Below are 14,845 nucleotides of genomic sequence, written 5' to 3' on the forward strand. Positions count from 1 at the left end.
CGCGGATCTGGGGGTTTGGTCTAAAAATGCTCTCTTGATTTGATCCAGAAATGGGAATCCCTCCGCCTCGCGCGCGCCCACCCCCGTCCTTTGCAAAGCTGGCTTGTTCGGGCGGTTCAACAGACAAACAAACAAAACCCCTCACGTTGACAGCTCACTTTTTCTCCCGGAAGGGACTCCCGGGAAGAGTTAGGAAAATGAGCTGACTGCCACTCTTAAGTACAGCGGCCATACATCCCAGTCTATTGTGGAACTGGTCTAAATCAGAGTTGCTGGTCTGAGCTGAAACAAATTACAGAACTTAATTGGGGGAATGTGTCTCTTCCCCACCCCTTACTTTCTTTGTCGAGGATCCTTTATTTGGATTGTGTATTGTTATTATTTCATTTTCCACCTTGTTGCTGTGCACATCAATAGTATCTGCAGCAGAGTCAAGCTTGTAGTTCTTATATTTTCTGAATCTGACTCGCTTACCCCACGGCCCCTTGCTATCTGCAGAAAGCCAGCTCTTCCAAAGAGAATGAATGCAGTCTTGGAGCTGTCACGATTTCAGATCTCACACCCCTGTTGTGAAATATGATCTCTTCACCTAAGTGCCTTAAGCGCCTCATTACTTTTCCAGAGGTCCTGAGTGAGGGCACAGCAACACTTACTGGCCCCAAGGGGACTGCTCTGAGGCTGGAATATTTGGAGGTGGAGGGGAAAGTCAGAAAATCTCAGATTGGATTGACATTCCTTGAAGCCATATTTTGGCAGCTAATCTATGGAGTACATTTGTTTTGAAATATTCCTGTCTTTAAAAGATCACTTGCTTTGACTGGCGTAATAATCACTGGAAATTTTGATCTTAGGGTTTGCTTATTGAGCAGGCACTTTAAATGTGTGTAAGGCTTTTGGCACCTAATTAATAAAAATAACTTATATTTTTGTATTTGAATATTGACCCCCTTGTTCCGTGTAACTTCTCCTTTTTCTGTGTAAATTGATCCCATACGTTCATCATTATAGCAAGATACACACACACACACACACACACACACACACAGTGATACAAAAACTTTGGGAAACTTAAAATCCCCATGTGTGCTCATTGAGTATTCATTGTATTCATAGGGTATTTTGGGAATGCACAATATTCTGTCTATTGTGACCCATTTGGTGATGGCATAAAAAGAGACATTCCTGTGAATGCTGCAATCGCAGAATATTTCCATTGTAGCAATATTTCCTCCTTTATTTAACATAACATAATCCTAAATACTCTTACTAGGGAGTAAGTCCTAGTGAGCCCAGTCAGAAGTTGCTTCTGAGAAAACATACATAGAGTTACATGGCTAGTATACATCATGAAGGTAAAGTGGTTATTCATTTCTACATGTATCTCATGATTTCACCTCCAATAGACAGAGTCAGTTGGGGAGACAACTGGAAGGATTCCAAACATTTACATTGAGAATTCATCTTCCTGTGGAATTGAACTAGCCTAAATAAAGCACTAATGAGTGAAACTGAATATGTGGCATGCTTTCACAAGGTGCAGTTTCTCAGTGTTGCCTGATAGGACGGGAGCCCACCTGTAGGTGAATCTGATGCTCTTGGCTGGGCTAGTTATTTGACTTCAGATTTCTAGCTCCTGATCTGAAGACACAGCAATGTACATTAACAGATCCAGGACACCTGCTGACTCCAGCCTTGATAACTGTGATGATCCATTTTCCCACTATTGTACTGGAATAGGAGTTACTCTTCCTGAATGATGTCTAGTGTCGTCGTGTTCTGTCTGGGCCATGAGCTGACAGTTTTAGGTGGGAGCTGTCAAGCATCAGTTTCCAGGCTTAGGTGCTTTGTGTGCTTGAAGGCTGGAGTCAATATAAATCAAAGTTGTCCATTGGCTGAGCAAACATAAGTAGATGAGAGCAAAAAGACAACAGAGGCTAGGCTGGAAGACAAGCCTAATACACTGGCACCACATTGACAGTACCCTATGGTGCCATGTTTTCAGTTCCCTATGATATAAAGTTGACAGCATCATAACCAGGAACAAAACTGACCAACATTATATAGAATTCCCAGCCAATCAGAGTCTGCAAATGCTCTTAAAAAAATATGGAAAGGTGAGAAAAGTATGGCGGGAGTGACTGGCCTGTGGCCTCCATATGTTGTTGAACTACAACTCCCATCATCTTTAACTATTGGCCTTGCTGACTAGGGCTGATGGGAGTTGGAGTTCAATGACATCCAGAGAGCCACAGGTTAGGCACCCCTGGCTATGGTCCGTTCCAAGTTCCAGGTTTGTTGTGGACCAGTTCAGTCATTACAGCAGTTATCCAGAACCTGTAGGAAATGCTGCTGCTGCTGCTGCTGCTGCTGACGACTATGCATGGTGGCTATCATGCTGTACAATGTGCCCCTTTTCATGAAGAGCCTCCATGTCAGGAGCAAGATAGTCCAATGGTTCTAGCATGGAGCCCATATTCATTGACATAATAAACAGCTCCCATATGTTATGGTCATGATGTGGAGCCCCCAACTCTGAATTCCCCTCTACAGTACACACAAAGGATCTGGTGCTCTGGTCTTGCACACTTGGCATCTGAGAGAAAAGATTGCTCTCCCGTGCAGACATGTTTCTCCAGTTTCCCATTTTCCTCCCTTAAGAATGCATTTTGGATTCCTTTTCTGGCAGTAATCGGCATTCTCAGAGAATTAAAGTTAACAAGCTGCTGTGCAAAAGAACTTAGCAGCACTGGGTTGTTGTCAAGTTTAGATAGCATATCGTTTCTGTAAAGAAATAGATGTCTGTTCCCTAATTGTCTTGGGAACAGTGGATGATTAAAGGCAAAGATCCATAGGAACCAGGCCTGGCAAGCAAGTACAACTCACAGGGTGTTCCCAGTGCTGCACTGTTTCCTGCTGAGCGTTTGTCAGGGGTGGTGGTGAAATATAGAATGTCTCTTTCCCAGTCATGCCATTTCCTCCTTTCATGACAAGACACACTTCGCAGTTGGGCAGGATTTTCTGCCCACATTGGACCCAAAAGGTGGAGCAGCTCAGCTAACTTCCCAGGCTGCCAAGTTGTCAGCTGAACTAACAGAGAAAGCCATCCCGGTTTGCGAGGAATGTTTATTATGTTTCCTACATAATATAATTGTATACAGTTACATAATTGTTGTCAATTCTCTAAGCAGCTGCCATCTGGCTAGGAAAGGTAGGTGGCTAAGAGCCACACTGCTTCTTGAGTCCAAATCTGTAAGAATTGCGAAGCTGCACCTCCTAATTGAGCAACATCTTTTGATTTCCATAATCATTACATTGTGAAGAGACGTTAATGACTAGGTTTTAATTATCTCTGTGCGTAAGAGCTTAATTAGGTAACAATCAGGGTTGGAAATTGGGAATATATATGTGTGTGTGTGTGTGTGCGTGTGTGCACACTCAATATATATTAAAATTAATCCCTGCTCTTTCCAAACCTTCCTATCTCTTAACCATTCGTCCTTTTCCTTTCATCAAGAGCCAAAAGAAGACTAAAGCCAATTGGTCCCTTAAAAAATCCTGCTCCCTGCGCAAAATCCGTCCTTCTTGTACTTTGCCCAGTACACTCCTTCCAATGTGACTTGCACTGTGATTTCTTGGAACCACAGCTGAGGGTGGGAATGTAAATCTTAAGTTGCCTCCCAGATATATCAATGCTTGTGTGTTATTAACCCTGTTAGCCAAGTGCATTACTGAAAGCTGAGCAGTCTTGTTGCCACAGGGTGCTGCCTACATTTCATAAGACTGCTTGTCATGTCATGCGTGTGTTTTAGGTGTATGTGGCGTGGCTATGCAGGGCTTGTTATATTCAGTTAGAGGGAGAGCTGAGAGGGAGGATGCTTTCTGGTACACACACTCACACACCACTTATGTCATTGTTGAATCAAATAATAAGGGGTTAGATCATGTTTCTTAGTGGCATGATTAATTCCTTAGCCCAACAACAACAAATGCTGTGTCTGAACATAAAGTATTATTTTGCCAGCTTCATCGCTCTTAGCAATTTCCACTAAGTTTACAGGAACAACAAAAGGGAGAAAAATTACAAGGAGTGCAGCATGGGAACCAGTGAATTAACAGGCTTTGTAATCCAATAAAAGTCCCAATAAAAGAACAACATGCTTTTCCCCTACAGAGGTTCTCTAGTAGGGAATAACATTACTGATGTTGTGCAGGTGGGCTGTACGAACCACAGTTGGGTCCCCTGACACTAGCTTCATGTTCTTACTCTTGCACTGTCAAAAAATCCCCTAATTACTTTATCAGTCTCATGTAGCAGTATGAGCAATTGCTAGCATGCCATAGAAATATGAATGCAATTAAGTTATATACGCAGGGGGATCCTATGGTCCTGGCACACTGGGTACATCCTAGCGGGGCGTCTTGGAAAGCCAGTGTCACAGCAGGCCTAGTACTCCCTGAGGTGGTAAACCTGTGTCTGGGCACTTCAGACTGCTGTTGAGAGCTCACATAAATGAATGCGCCTTCATACAAAAATCCCACTTGACATAGGGTGCTTTCAGATGTGAGGTTGTTCAGGTACCATGAGTGGATTATTAGAAGCAGATTTTTTTTTTTAAGCCTGTTGGATTTTCTGCAGAAAGCGTTGTTGTTGTTTAGTTGCTTAGTCATGTCCGACTCTTCATGACCCTATGGACCAGAGCACGCCAGGCACTCCTGTCTTCCACTGCCTCCTGCAGTTTGGTCAAACTCATGCTGGTAGCTTCGAGAACACTGTCCAACCATCTTGTCCTCTGTCGTCCCCTTCTCCTTGTGCCCTCCATCTTTCCCAACATCAGGGTCTTTTCCAGGGAGTCTTCTCTTCTCATGAGGTGGCCAAAGTATTGGAGCCTCAGCTTCATGATCTGTCCTTCCAATGAGCACTCAGGGCTGATTTCCTTAAGAATGGAGAGGTTTGATCTTCTTGCAGTCCACGGGACTCTCAAGAGTCTCCTCCAGCACCATTATTCAAAAGCATCAATTCTTCGGCCATCAGTCTTCTTTATGGTCCAGCTCTCACTTCCATACATCACTACTGGGAAAACACATCTGGAACCACCCATAGAGAATTAGGTGTTGGAGAGCCTAACCTCCTCCCTGGTTTTCTATATAGAGGAACATTCGGTAATCTGAACTCTCCCCTGGGACCTGTAACTAGGTAATAGTTACAGCACTATGCTCAGTCTGTTGTGGGGTCAATAGCACAGCAATCCAACACACATCCAAAGCAGGGGTTGGGAAATGTTTTTGCCCAGAGGGCTACCTTCATCTCTGTCCCTGCCCCTGCGGGCAGACTTCAACAGGTAGGTGGAGAAACCCACTTGTCAATCATCTGGTGTCATGATGTCAGCTGATAGTGCCCCACCCACTTGTCAAGGTCACTTATGCAGCTGTACCTTTGCCAGGGGGCATGAGGAACATTACGCTGGGGGCCCACTCAGCTCTGGCACCAACCCTGTTCACTGTTTTTTAATGAGGAGCCTCACTTGTAGAGTACTGAGTGATGTAGTTCCTCTGCCTTTGAAAACTGTCCTACAGAGGAGAAAAAGATAAACTTTGTGCATCACCGCATTTCAGTTTTGTGTCCTATTGCACCTGATATGTTGCTGCCAGGCAGTCTGGGGGTGACTCATGGTTAGCAGATGCAAACGACAGTTCCCTTTACAAGGTTCTCCTTGAGGATTGCTACTTGAGTAAACAGAAGAAAGAGTGCTATCACCCACCTAGTTCCATTATGCATGGCTCAGCCTAGCTTCCCATTCTATCAGTGGCAATTCCTCTAATGTCAGTTTTTTGGAGGGTCACCTGTCAGGAAGGGAAATATAACCACTGCGACGGTTACTCAACCCATCCACTGTAGGGAGTTGCATACTCTGCACTTTGGGTTTGTCTTGCTCCATGTGCCAAAGCTCTGATCCCATCAAGAAGAATATATCACAGAAGTTTGGCCAGAAGAGACAATAGGCAGAGTGCGGTGTCTGGTGTTCGCTAACAAATGTGACTAAGCCCTTCATTGCCTTTGCCTGTGCATCATCAGAGTTTTTCTGGGTTCTGCAGAAAACATGCTACTTACTATGGGCTCCCATGTACAGGATACTCTTGCTATCAGCTGTTGAGTAAGGGAGGGTTGTTAAGCAGCTTCCCCATGTTGCAGGCTTGATGGCATTCTGTGACTGTGGGTGTCTGTGTGCTTTGTGCATACACCTTTCTTTCTTTGAGAGAGGGAGTTAGAGGAGGGGTGAAGGAAGCCTGTTTCCTAATTTGAGACATGATCTTATTCTCCCTGGTGACTCCCTCTACCTTGCTTAACACTTTGGGGAACCTTATCCTTGCAGCCCAAGTTAGAGGGGTAGAGTTGAGGCTCTTGTTGAGAGTTCATGTCTGGGTCTTGAGATAGGTACCTGTTAGCAAGACTCCAGAAAAACAAGTGCTGATCATGATAATTCATTTACTTTCATCGGACTGTTGGGTACTGTTGCTGGTGTACAGTGTTTGCTTCATGTGCAGTGTCTCACCATCAACTTAAGCACCAATGAATCTCCACCTTTGGGTGTTCCTTGAAATCAGAATGATTCAGCCCCATTATGTGCATTTTGATATCTGAAATCTGTATTTTTCCTGCCTGGGGCTTTTATACCCTTGATGGGATGCCATGGTTGGCTGCAGAGGTGGTAGAAATTCAATCCTTGACTAAGCCTCTAAAGGCATTAAAAACAACAACAAACAAACACCTCCCAGCATGTTACAGTACAGGAAAAGGCTACTCTGGGGAAGATCTAGTACTTGCTACTGCCAAAATCAACATGTTAAAACAGAGTAAACCATCACTGCCTCTCATGCTGAAAATACTATTTACCGTATTTTTTGCACCATAACACTCACCTTTTTTCCTCCTAGAAAGTAAGGGGAAATGTCTGTGCGTGTTATGGAGGGAATGCCTACGGGTGGCATGCCTATGGATTTTCCTCCTCTAAAAACTACATGTGTGTTATGGTCGGGTGCGTGTTATAGAGCGAAAAATACGGTATTTGTTTGCTGTGGGTTGTAAACAATGCTGCACACACAGAGTTCCACTCATGCATGGAACATCCACTTCCTCTCCCTGTGTGTCCCCAAAACCTGCTCCAGAGGGTCCTGCAATCCTCTGGAGCATATTTTGAGGGGGTGTGGGGGACTCCAGGGGAGAGCAGAAGAGGGGAAAGTTTTGTTGTATAAGTGGAAGCCTGTTGTGGAAGTAGAACAAAAGCACTGGATACAACCCTCTGCCTATTTATTTTTAATGGAATTTATATACTCGCCCCCTTTCCATTGGCATGCTGAAGCTGATAAATAAAGTCAGCACTGCACAAAGTAGTTGCAGAAACTCAAGACAAAACTATTATAATAAAGACTATTATGATGAAAACCCATCAATAATTGGATAGGAAATTGATGGCACTTTCCTATTCTGCCAATAGTTAATACCTACAGCAGAGAAGGTACAAGAGGCCTGGTCTTCTCTGGAAATTGGCAGCCACATTTCAATCCTCTACCTTGCAGCTTATTTACCATCTTGCTTATTTTCTTCCTTCCCACATATGCTCATCTTCTCCCCAAGCGTTCAAACAGCTTGCATCAGTGTTTATGCAGCTAACGTATTCCATACATTTTTGTTATTGTGGACGCAATAGCTCTCTCCACCCACTCACTTAAACACATTTGAGAGCCCTGGAGCACATTCTGAATGCGTCGAACCCCTCCACCCCCACCCCAAAGGAAATCTGAGAAACGCCACCACCTGCAAATGAATTGGTGACACTCATCCAAATGGGGAATGAGATCAGAAATTTGGCACTACCTCCTGGGTTTGGGGGTTGCCTGGCTACTGGTTGAAATAATCCCACACCACAACATTAAGAAGGAGAGGGAGAAAAGTATGCTCTGTAAAATGGTTAGTTTCCTTTCATGCCAAAGCTCTTCACCAGCCTTTTCTTCCGTAGTGTTTGCAAAACTGCTTGGGAGTTTTTGCAATAAAGAGAAAGTGCTTGCTGAACAACCCCTCCCCGCCCCCTATGAATAACTTTCTAAAATGTCAGCTCTTTTCATAGGCGTAGATCAAAAGCCACAGTTTCCCCTGGAAATATTACCTGGCAGCCAGAAATCCAGAGAGAATTTTGGGCGGAATTTGTGCTACTGTTCTGAGAATAGCACTTTCAAAAAGCATTGTCAGGGCACAGCTGCAGGGATGTCTTCTGCATCTGTATCTACCACTGACAGGTTGCTACTGTATGGCTTTCACCCTGCTGATCTCCAAATTGGCATATTGTTAACGAAGCCCTGCATGGATTTAACCTCCTCCATTATTCCCTAACTGGAATTTCTGTACTCTCATCCTATAATCATTCAGCAAATGTAATAAAGCTCTGATGAGGCGTTCAGGTGCCTGCATGTTCTGTTCTCTGGATGTATTGTTGCACTGCGGACCACCAACCTTGGCTAATTTGCTGTATTCCCGACCTCCTCGCTCCCCTTTCGTGGGTGTGGAGAGGAGGGAGGTTGCTTTCTTCCAGGTACAAAGGGTACTGGAATGCCAATCAAACTGAAGGTGTCCCAGGGACAGCCTGTGAAGCTGAACTGCAGCCTCGAGGGAATGGAAGACCCAGAGATGCTGTGGATCAAGGATGGAGCTGTTGTGCAGAGCGTAGACCAGGTGTACATCCCGGTAGATGAAGAACACTGGATTGGGTTCCTCAGGTAGGACTGATGTACAGAACAAGGGCTTCCAAGTTATATTACATTATTAATTACTATCATTATCACCATCCTCACTACCACCTGCATTTTTTTATTCTGTGACATACCACTGGTCACTTAGTGAGCTTTGTGGTTGAATGGACATTTGAATCCTAGTCTCCCCAGTCCTAACTGTTGCACTCTATGGCACTTGGAGTCAGAGCTCAGTGCATTCCACATATTTGCTGTGCAAAACATAGAATTTGCTCCTTGGAATTCCACCCAAACCTTTTTTTCTTCCCTTGTTTAAAATCTCAGGTGTGTGCCTATGACCTTTCCCCATTCTTGTAGTTGGCAATAATACTAAGTATTTGAATAGTACCTCAAAGCGCTCAAATGCATTATCTAGTGTGATCCAAGCAGTAACTCTGTAAGTACACCAGTATTATTATCTCCCAGATTTCAGATAGGAAGCCTGAGGCTGAGAGAGTGCCTTTACTAAGGCCACCTACTGAGTTCATGGTGGAGGTGAGATCCGAACTGCAGCCTTTTTGATTCATAGCTCGTAACCATTATGCTGTAGCTACACCAACCCTCCAGTTGTGGAGGAAAGCATAAAGGCAAATGAGCAACAGCCTGGTAAAAAAATCAGAAACCAGAGGTAGTCTGAACAAGGCTTTCATTGGTCAGAATGAGGTTTAGCTCTTTCCCCCACATTTTCTAATGGTTGTTTCCCAGCCTTACTCAGCACTATCTTCATGACCATCTCCTATTTTATTCATCACCCCAATATAAAATTTTGGTGTGTGGGACCTTGGGAATGGAGGGAGGCAGAGAGGACTAGATTCCTCCTTAAGATTGGCCAGGAGGGCTGATTTCCCACAGGGGTGTTCAGGCAAAAGAAAGGCTTCTGTTGTAGTCAAGGTTAATTGATAAAGAAGAGGGGCAGGTGCTAAGACCCAGAGTTTTAAAAACTCGCATTGCATTGCTTTCTGTGCCTGGTGCAGAACTTTGCTGTAGAAGGAGGAGCTGAGCTGAGCTGAACCAAACCAGTGCGGTTTCCATCCTCTAATTTTTCACAAGTTTTCAATATGGCTTACAGAATAAAAGCAAATAGTTGGGGGGGGGGAGAAATGTACACTGCAATCTGTTCAATGGGGCTCGGTCGAGAGTAGTCAGTAGCAGATGGCATGGTGGGGGAGCCCTCTTCAGATAACCTCTGGTTGGTCGCAGTGCTGCTGCTTACCAGGAGGTAGAAGGGGAAGGGCAAGGATAGCATGGTACAAGCCTACCAGTGGGAACACCAGATTGGTTCAACTCACTGGTGCATTGGCACCACACCAGCCTCCTCCCCCACCAGTTTACCTCTCCACCTCCAGGTAAGCACCAGCAATGGAACCGGCCAATGATTAGGTGAGTGGCAGAGCCTCGCCATGTCATCAGCTACTGTGAATGGTCATATATAGCAGGTGTGAGGAACCTGTGCCTCTCCACATGTTGCTGAATTACAACTCCCATCAGCCCCATCCAATGGACAGGGATGATGGGAGCTAAAGTTCAGCAACATCTGGAAGGCCAAAGGTTCCCTGCACCTGATTATATAGCAGTAATGCAGTAAAAGAGGATGCACCATTAACCAAAACCATTCCAGTCTAGGACATCTTGAGGTGTACTGGGGTCTGAAATGGCCAGCCCAACCTTTTCTCATGTTTGGTAGCTCCTTTAGGCAGGAAGGCCCAGAGAGGCTATTAAGCTCCTTAGGGATGTAGGGAGTTGCCTTATATCATGGATATAATGGATCAGACCTTGGTCCATCTACATAAGTATTGCTTACACTGACTGGCAGCACCTGTCCAGGGTTTCAGGAAGAGGTCTTCTATCCCAGGGACCTTCTGCAAAGCAAGTTCACTACCACGGAGTTACAGCCCTTCCCTCAATTCCCCTGTGTGGTTCTCTAAGACCAGCATTGGCAGCAGATGTTGTTTCCGCCACCACTGATTGCATGTTCATGCTGTATCTGTCCTTCTGATATTGGGAGCTTCCCCCTTTTCTGGCCTAGCCTGAAGGCAAATGACAAGGAAAGCTTTACAGCCCCCTTTCACCTTGTTTGTTCCAATGTTCTCTGCGGCAAAACTGGAGATGTACTTAAAAGTTTCCTTGCTCTCATTTATTCCCACCATGTCCCTTCCTTCTCTCCTGGTCTCTGACTAAAAAGAGATGCCCTAATTAAAATCAGACTTCTGAGACTAGATCGGAATCCTGTTGGGAGGGAAGAGGATGTGTCATACAAACCAAGTCTTAGTCATCCCCACAAGAGATGTTCCAGCACATTTACTCCATCATTTAGATCAAGCCAAGCGTTCTGCATTTGGGCCAATTATCATAGGGTAAAATATTCAAGGATAGTTTGCTTAGGATGTTGCGGCGGGACAGGTACAGCGGGTGGGCGGGGGGTGGGAGAGGGAAAGTGCCAGTCATCTTTCCAGATACTGTTTGGAAGTACAGTAATTACTGCAACAATTGCCAGAAGTATACAAGAATTACCTATTCCCAAATCCATCTCTCCGGAGGCCTTTTGAATTAAATAGTTACTTGAGAATCTTGGATTCCCAACAGAGCCCTTGAAATGAAAATGTGCTCCTGGAAACACTTGTTTTACAAGGAGCTGGGATGGGTGGGGAGAGGATATATTGCTGCATTACAGCAAACAGCATTGAAATAGCACCTCTGGCAGCCCTAATTAAATACTTTGTAGGCTGTTGCACTGATGTCTGATTTAGCAAATTGATAGGCGGATCGGGAAAAGCTGAGAGTGTTGCTGCTGGTTGTCCCTTCCCAATCAGAATGACACTTGATCATTTGAGTTTCATATGGTCACCCTGTGATGATCTGCCACAGCTGGAATTGGTAGGGGCTGGGCTGACTTTGTCCCGCGGCTATCGCAAGCTGAAGCCGTACAAAGCTGTCTTCAGTCTGATATAAATTGACATATGTGTCTGAACTTGAGGAACTGTGCACAGAATTTCTCCCTTGGTTCATGGTTTAAAGCAACATTCTATGCATTCAGTTACTCCCTACCCTGCTTCCCACTTTGTAAGAAAAGATTAGTATGTGAAATATTTATTTAGGTTTATGCGGTGCTGAATAAGGCCAGAGATGAAGAGCTCCAGCTCTGAGTCATCACCTTGATGAGGGAATGTTTGCTCCTTCCCTTTCACTCTTGTCTAACCAACACATTTGCTTTCTCCGCATGTTTTTAGACTCTAGTCTCAGGGTTAGAGCGGCTTGGCAGACTCTTTTTTCCAAGATGAGGACAGTTAGACTTCCTGGAACCAGGGAGTTAGCTAAGTCACATTCTGCAAACAGGAATTGCATGGCACTTGGCTAATTAATTCGTGCAGTATTTCAAGATAAGCACTTATTTCTCCCATGTGAGTGCTAAATATTCCTTCACTATTTTGAAAAGGGTAGCCTCCCCTCCAATCTCTGTCTCAGTCTCCAAAATCATATGTCTCTAGTGAAAGGGCTGTAGCTCAGTGATGGAGTATTGCTTGCAGGTTCGCCAGCATCTCCAGGTAAGGCTGGGGAAGGCCCATCTTTGAAATCCTGCCAATCAATTTGGACCAGGGAGGCACAACGTAGCACCCTCCATGTCTTCCATCAGCTCCAGCTAGCATGGCTAGTGATCAGGGGTGATGGGGTTGTAGCCCCAACAATATATGGAGAGTAGAAGACTAGAGGGACCAATATTCTTACTCAGGGCAAGGCAGCTTCCTATGTTCCTGACCTATTTTCTGTCACTTGTGGTATGGCATATGCTTTGCACTGATTGGCCAATCTTCTCTAAAGAGCTACTTCTGCTTCGTGGTACCCACACAAATAGGTGGAAGCCTCGCCACATGATTTATTGCTTTCCCTGCATATTCAGGCTGGATGCAGCCATGGGCCACTGTAAGGCCACAATTTAACATGTTCTCTGGAATCCTGGAAAACAAGTGCTTCTCAGGATATGGCAAACTGTATTCCTTTTGCAGAGCCAAAAACCAGCGGTGACATTCAGCAAGTCCTGGGTTCATTTGCTGGCATCTGCAGCTGACATAAACCTGGGTTGCAGATGTGAGAAAAGCCTCTGTGTGAGGCTTTGGGCAATCGTTTGCAGTAATGGGCCAGATAGAGCTGGTGCCTCGTAGTTAGGACAGCTTCCTGTGATCACACGAGTACATGCTGAAGCAGGAGGGATTTTCTATTTTGGAAATGGCTCCAATGTTTGTAGATCACTGGATGGAATTGGAAGAGCTTGTGATGACAGCTGCTTGTTTATGCCACAGTGCCATTTACCATTCATCGCTCTCTCAACACTTTAGCTTGAAGTCTGTGGACCGGAAAGACTCTGGGAAGTACTGGTGCCAAGTGGAGACCAACGGGAAGAAAGAAGAATCACAGCAAGTGTGGCTCATTGTGGAAGGTAAGGGCCCTGTCACTGGCTCTTGCCCAAGGCAGGCATGCTGAGGACGCAATACTTGGCTGCATGTAGAAATTGTGAGAAGAGACTGCCTGGCTGATGTTGGCTCATTTCCAGTGTCTGTGCTGCTATGACCAAAACAATTATGCTGTCGCAGCGACCATCTAAAGATCAGAAGAGAGTGGTAGCTGGTGTAGGGGACCTATCACACAATTTTTGCTGGGTCTTTAGTTCTGCAAAATATTGAGTGCTTCCAACATTATGTCTGCCAACTTTCATTTGAAAGCATGGCCAAGAAACAGCTAGAATTAGCATCTTCATAATGTTTTAATGGTGAGTGTGATGTCAGATAGGTTAACTATAGAATGAAGGCTCCAGAGAGCCTACCAAAATATGTGTCTGACCCTTCAGATGATATGAGAATCCATGTCTTCCATTTTCTGGCTTCTCCATATGCATGTTTAGACAATGTCAGACCCTGGGGCTTAGCCTTGCAATTGGCTGCTGTGGGGCATGAGTCTGCATCAGGTTACAGGCTAGTCAGATGAGTAAGAAGCAGAAGACATGGTCAGAGACAGGTACTGGATCAGGCAAAACAAAAGCAGAAAACTGACAACCCCACAGGGTTAGAGGTAATAGACATGGTCAAAGAGAGAGACCAGAGTCTAGTACCAGATTGGGCAGCACTAAAGTACCAGAAGCAGAGACATAATTGAAAGGTGCCCTGGAGGTTAGGTACCACAGGAGGCAAGCTTCAGGCATCTCACATTAAGGGGCTGGCTTGGAAATATATACTTTTTATAAGGTTGGGTGTGTCTCTATTGGCTTTTCAGGTCAGCTGACCACCTTCAGACTACAGCAGGCATCCCCAAACGCAGCCCTCCAGATGTTTTGGGACTACAACTCGCATCATCCCTAGCTAATAGGACCAATGGTCAGGGATGATGGGAATTGTGGTCCCAAAACATCTGGGGGGGGCAAGCTTGGGGATGCCTGGACTACAGTGCCCCACAAGAGCAATGGGAACAGTACCTCAGCCTAGAAAGCAGCCTTCACTTATAGAGCCTAGTCTGCCTGGTTCAGAAATCAGAATGCTAGTGACGTAGGAGACCAGGTGCTAGAGGTCGGCTACTCTGGAAGTCCTGGTTCTAAATGTCCCTTGGTGCCTTATAGAAAATGAATTTTTGATTAATATAGGGTTGCAGTGGTTTTTCCAGGCTCATTGCTCAGGCCTTCAAATAACCCATGTTTCCAATGCCAGGGAGAACCACACGAGACAGCCATTGTTTACCCATGAGCCATGTTTTTAACTGTGCTAGAGAGGCATGTAGGGTTTCATCTGCCTGGTTTGCCCAGACTGACAGCATATTAGTTTTACATAGTATTTATTGTTATAATTTATTGCATTTAAATCCCACCTTTTTCTCCAAAGAGCTCATGGCTCCCCCTCTCCTCATTTAATCCCCACCACAACCCCATGAGGTAGGTTAGGCTGAGATGCAGCGGTTGCTGCAAGGTCACCCAAATGAGGGTTTAAACCCTGGTCTCCCATGTCCTAGTTTGCATCCCCCTGGCTCGCACAGACTGCACGCACAAACCTAGAGGATACACACAACAGCACTCTGGCCTGGTATG

At 45.2% G+C, this 14,845-nt stretch overlaps 1 protein-coding gene and 1 long non-coding RNA gene across 3 annotated transcripts in view; one reads left to right on the top strand and one right to left on the bottom strand.

The window, feature by feature from the left end:
- LOC128411174 (uncharacterized) overlaps nt 1-14,845 on the bottom strand; it is a 165,888-nt gene that overhangs the window by 95,997 nt on the left and 55,046 nt on the right. The gene's annotated exons all lie outside the window — the stretch shown is intronic.
- The window catches only part of TYRO3 (TYRO3 protein tyrosine kinase), a 60,434-nt gene that overhangs the window by 368 nt on the left and 45,221 nt on the right, over nt 1-14,845 (top strand). The window contains exons 2-3 of one of the 2 annotated variants that reach the window (XM_053383226.1): nt 8,562-8,769; nt 13,113-13,213. In XM_053383226.1, the coding sequence (XP_053239201.1) occupies nt 8,562-8,769; nt 13,113-13,213 (309 nt within the window). The remainder of the gene's footprint in view (nt 1-8,561; nt 8,770-13,112; nt 13,214-14,845) is intronic. The other variant, XM_053383234.1, reaches the window with a different exon arrangement.

Source organism: Podarcis raffonei, chromosome 1 (assembly GCF_027172205.1).
Source record: "Podarcis raffonei isolate rPodRaf1 chromosome 1, rPodRaf1.pri, whole genome shotgun sequence".
NCBI classification, from domain to species: domain Eukaryota; kingdom Metazoa; phylum Chordata; class Lepidosauria; order Squamata; family Lacertidae; genus Podarcis; species Podarcis raffonei.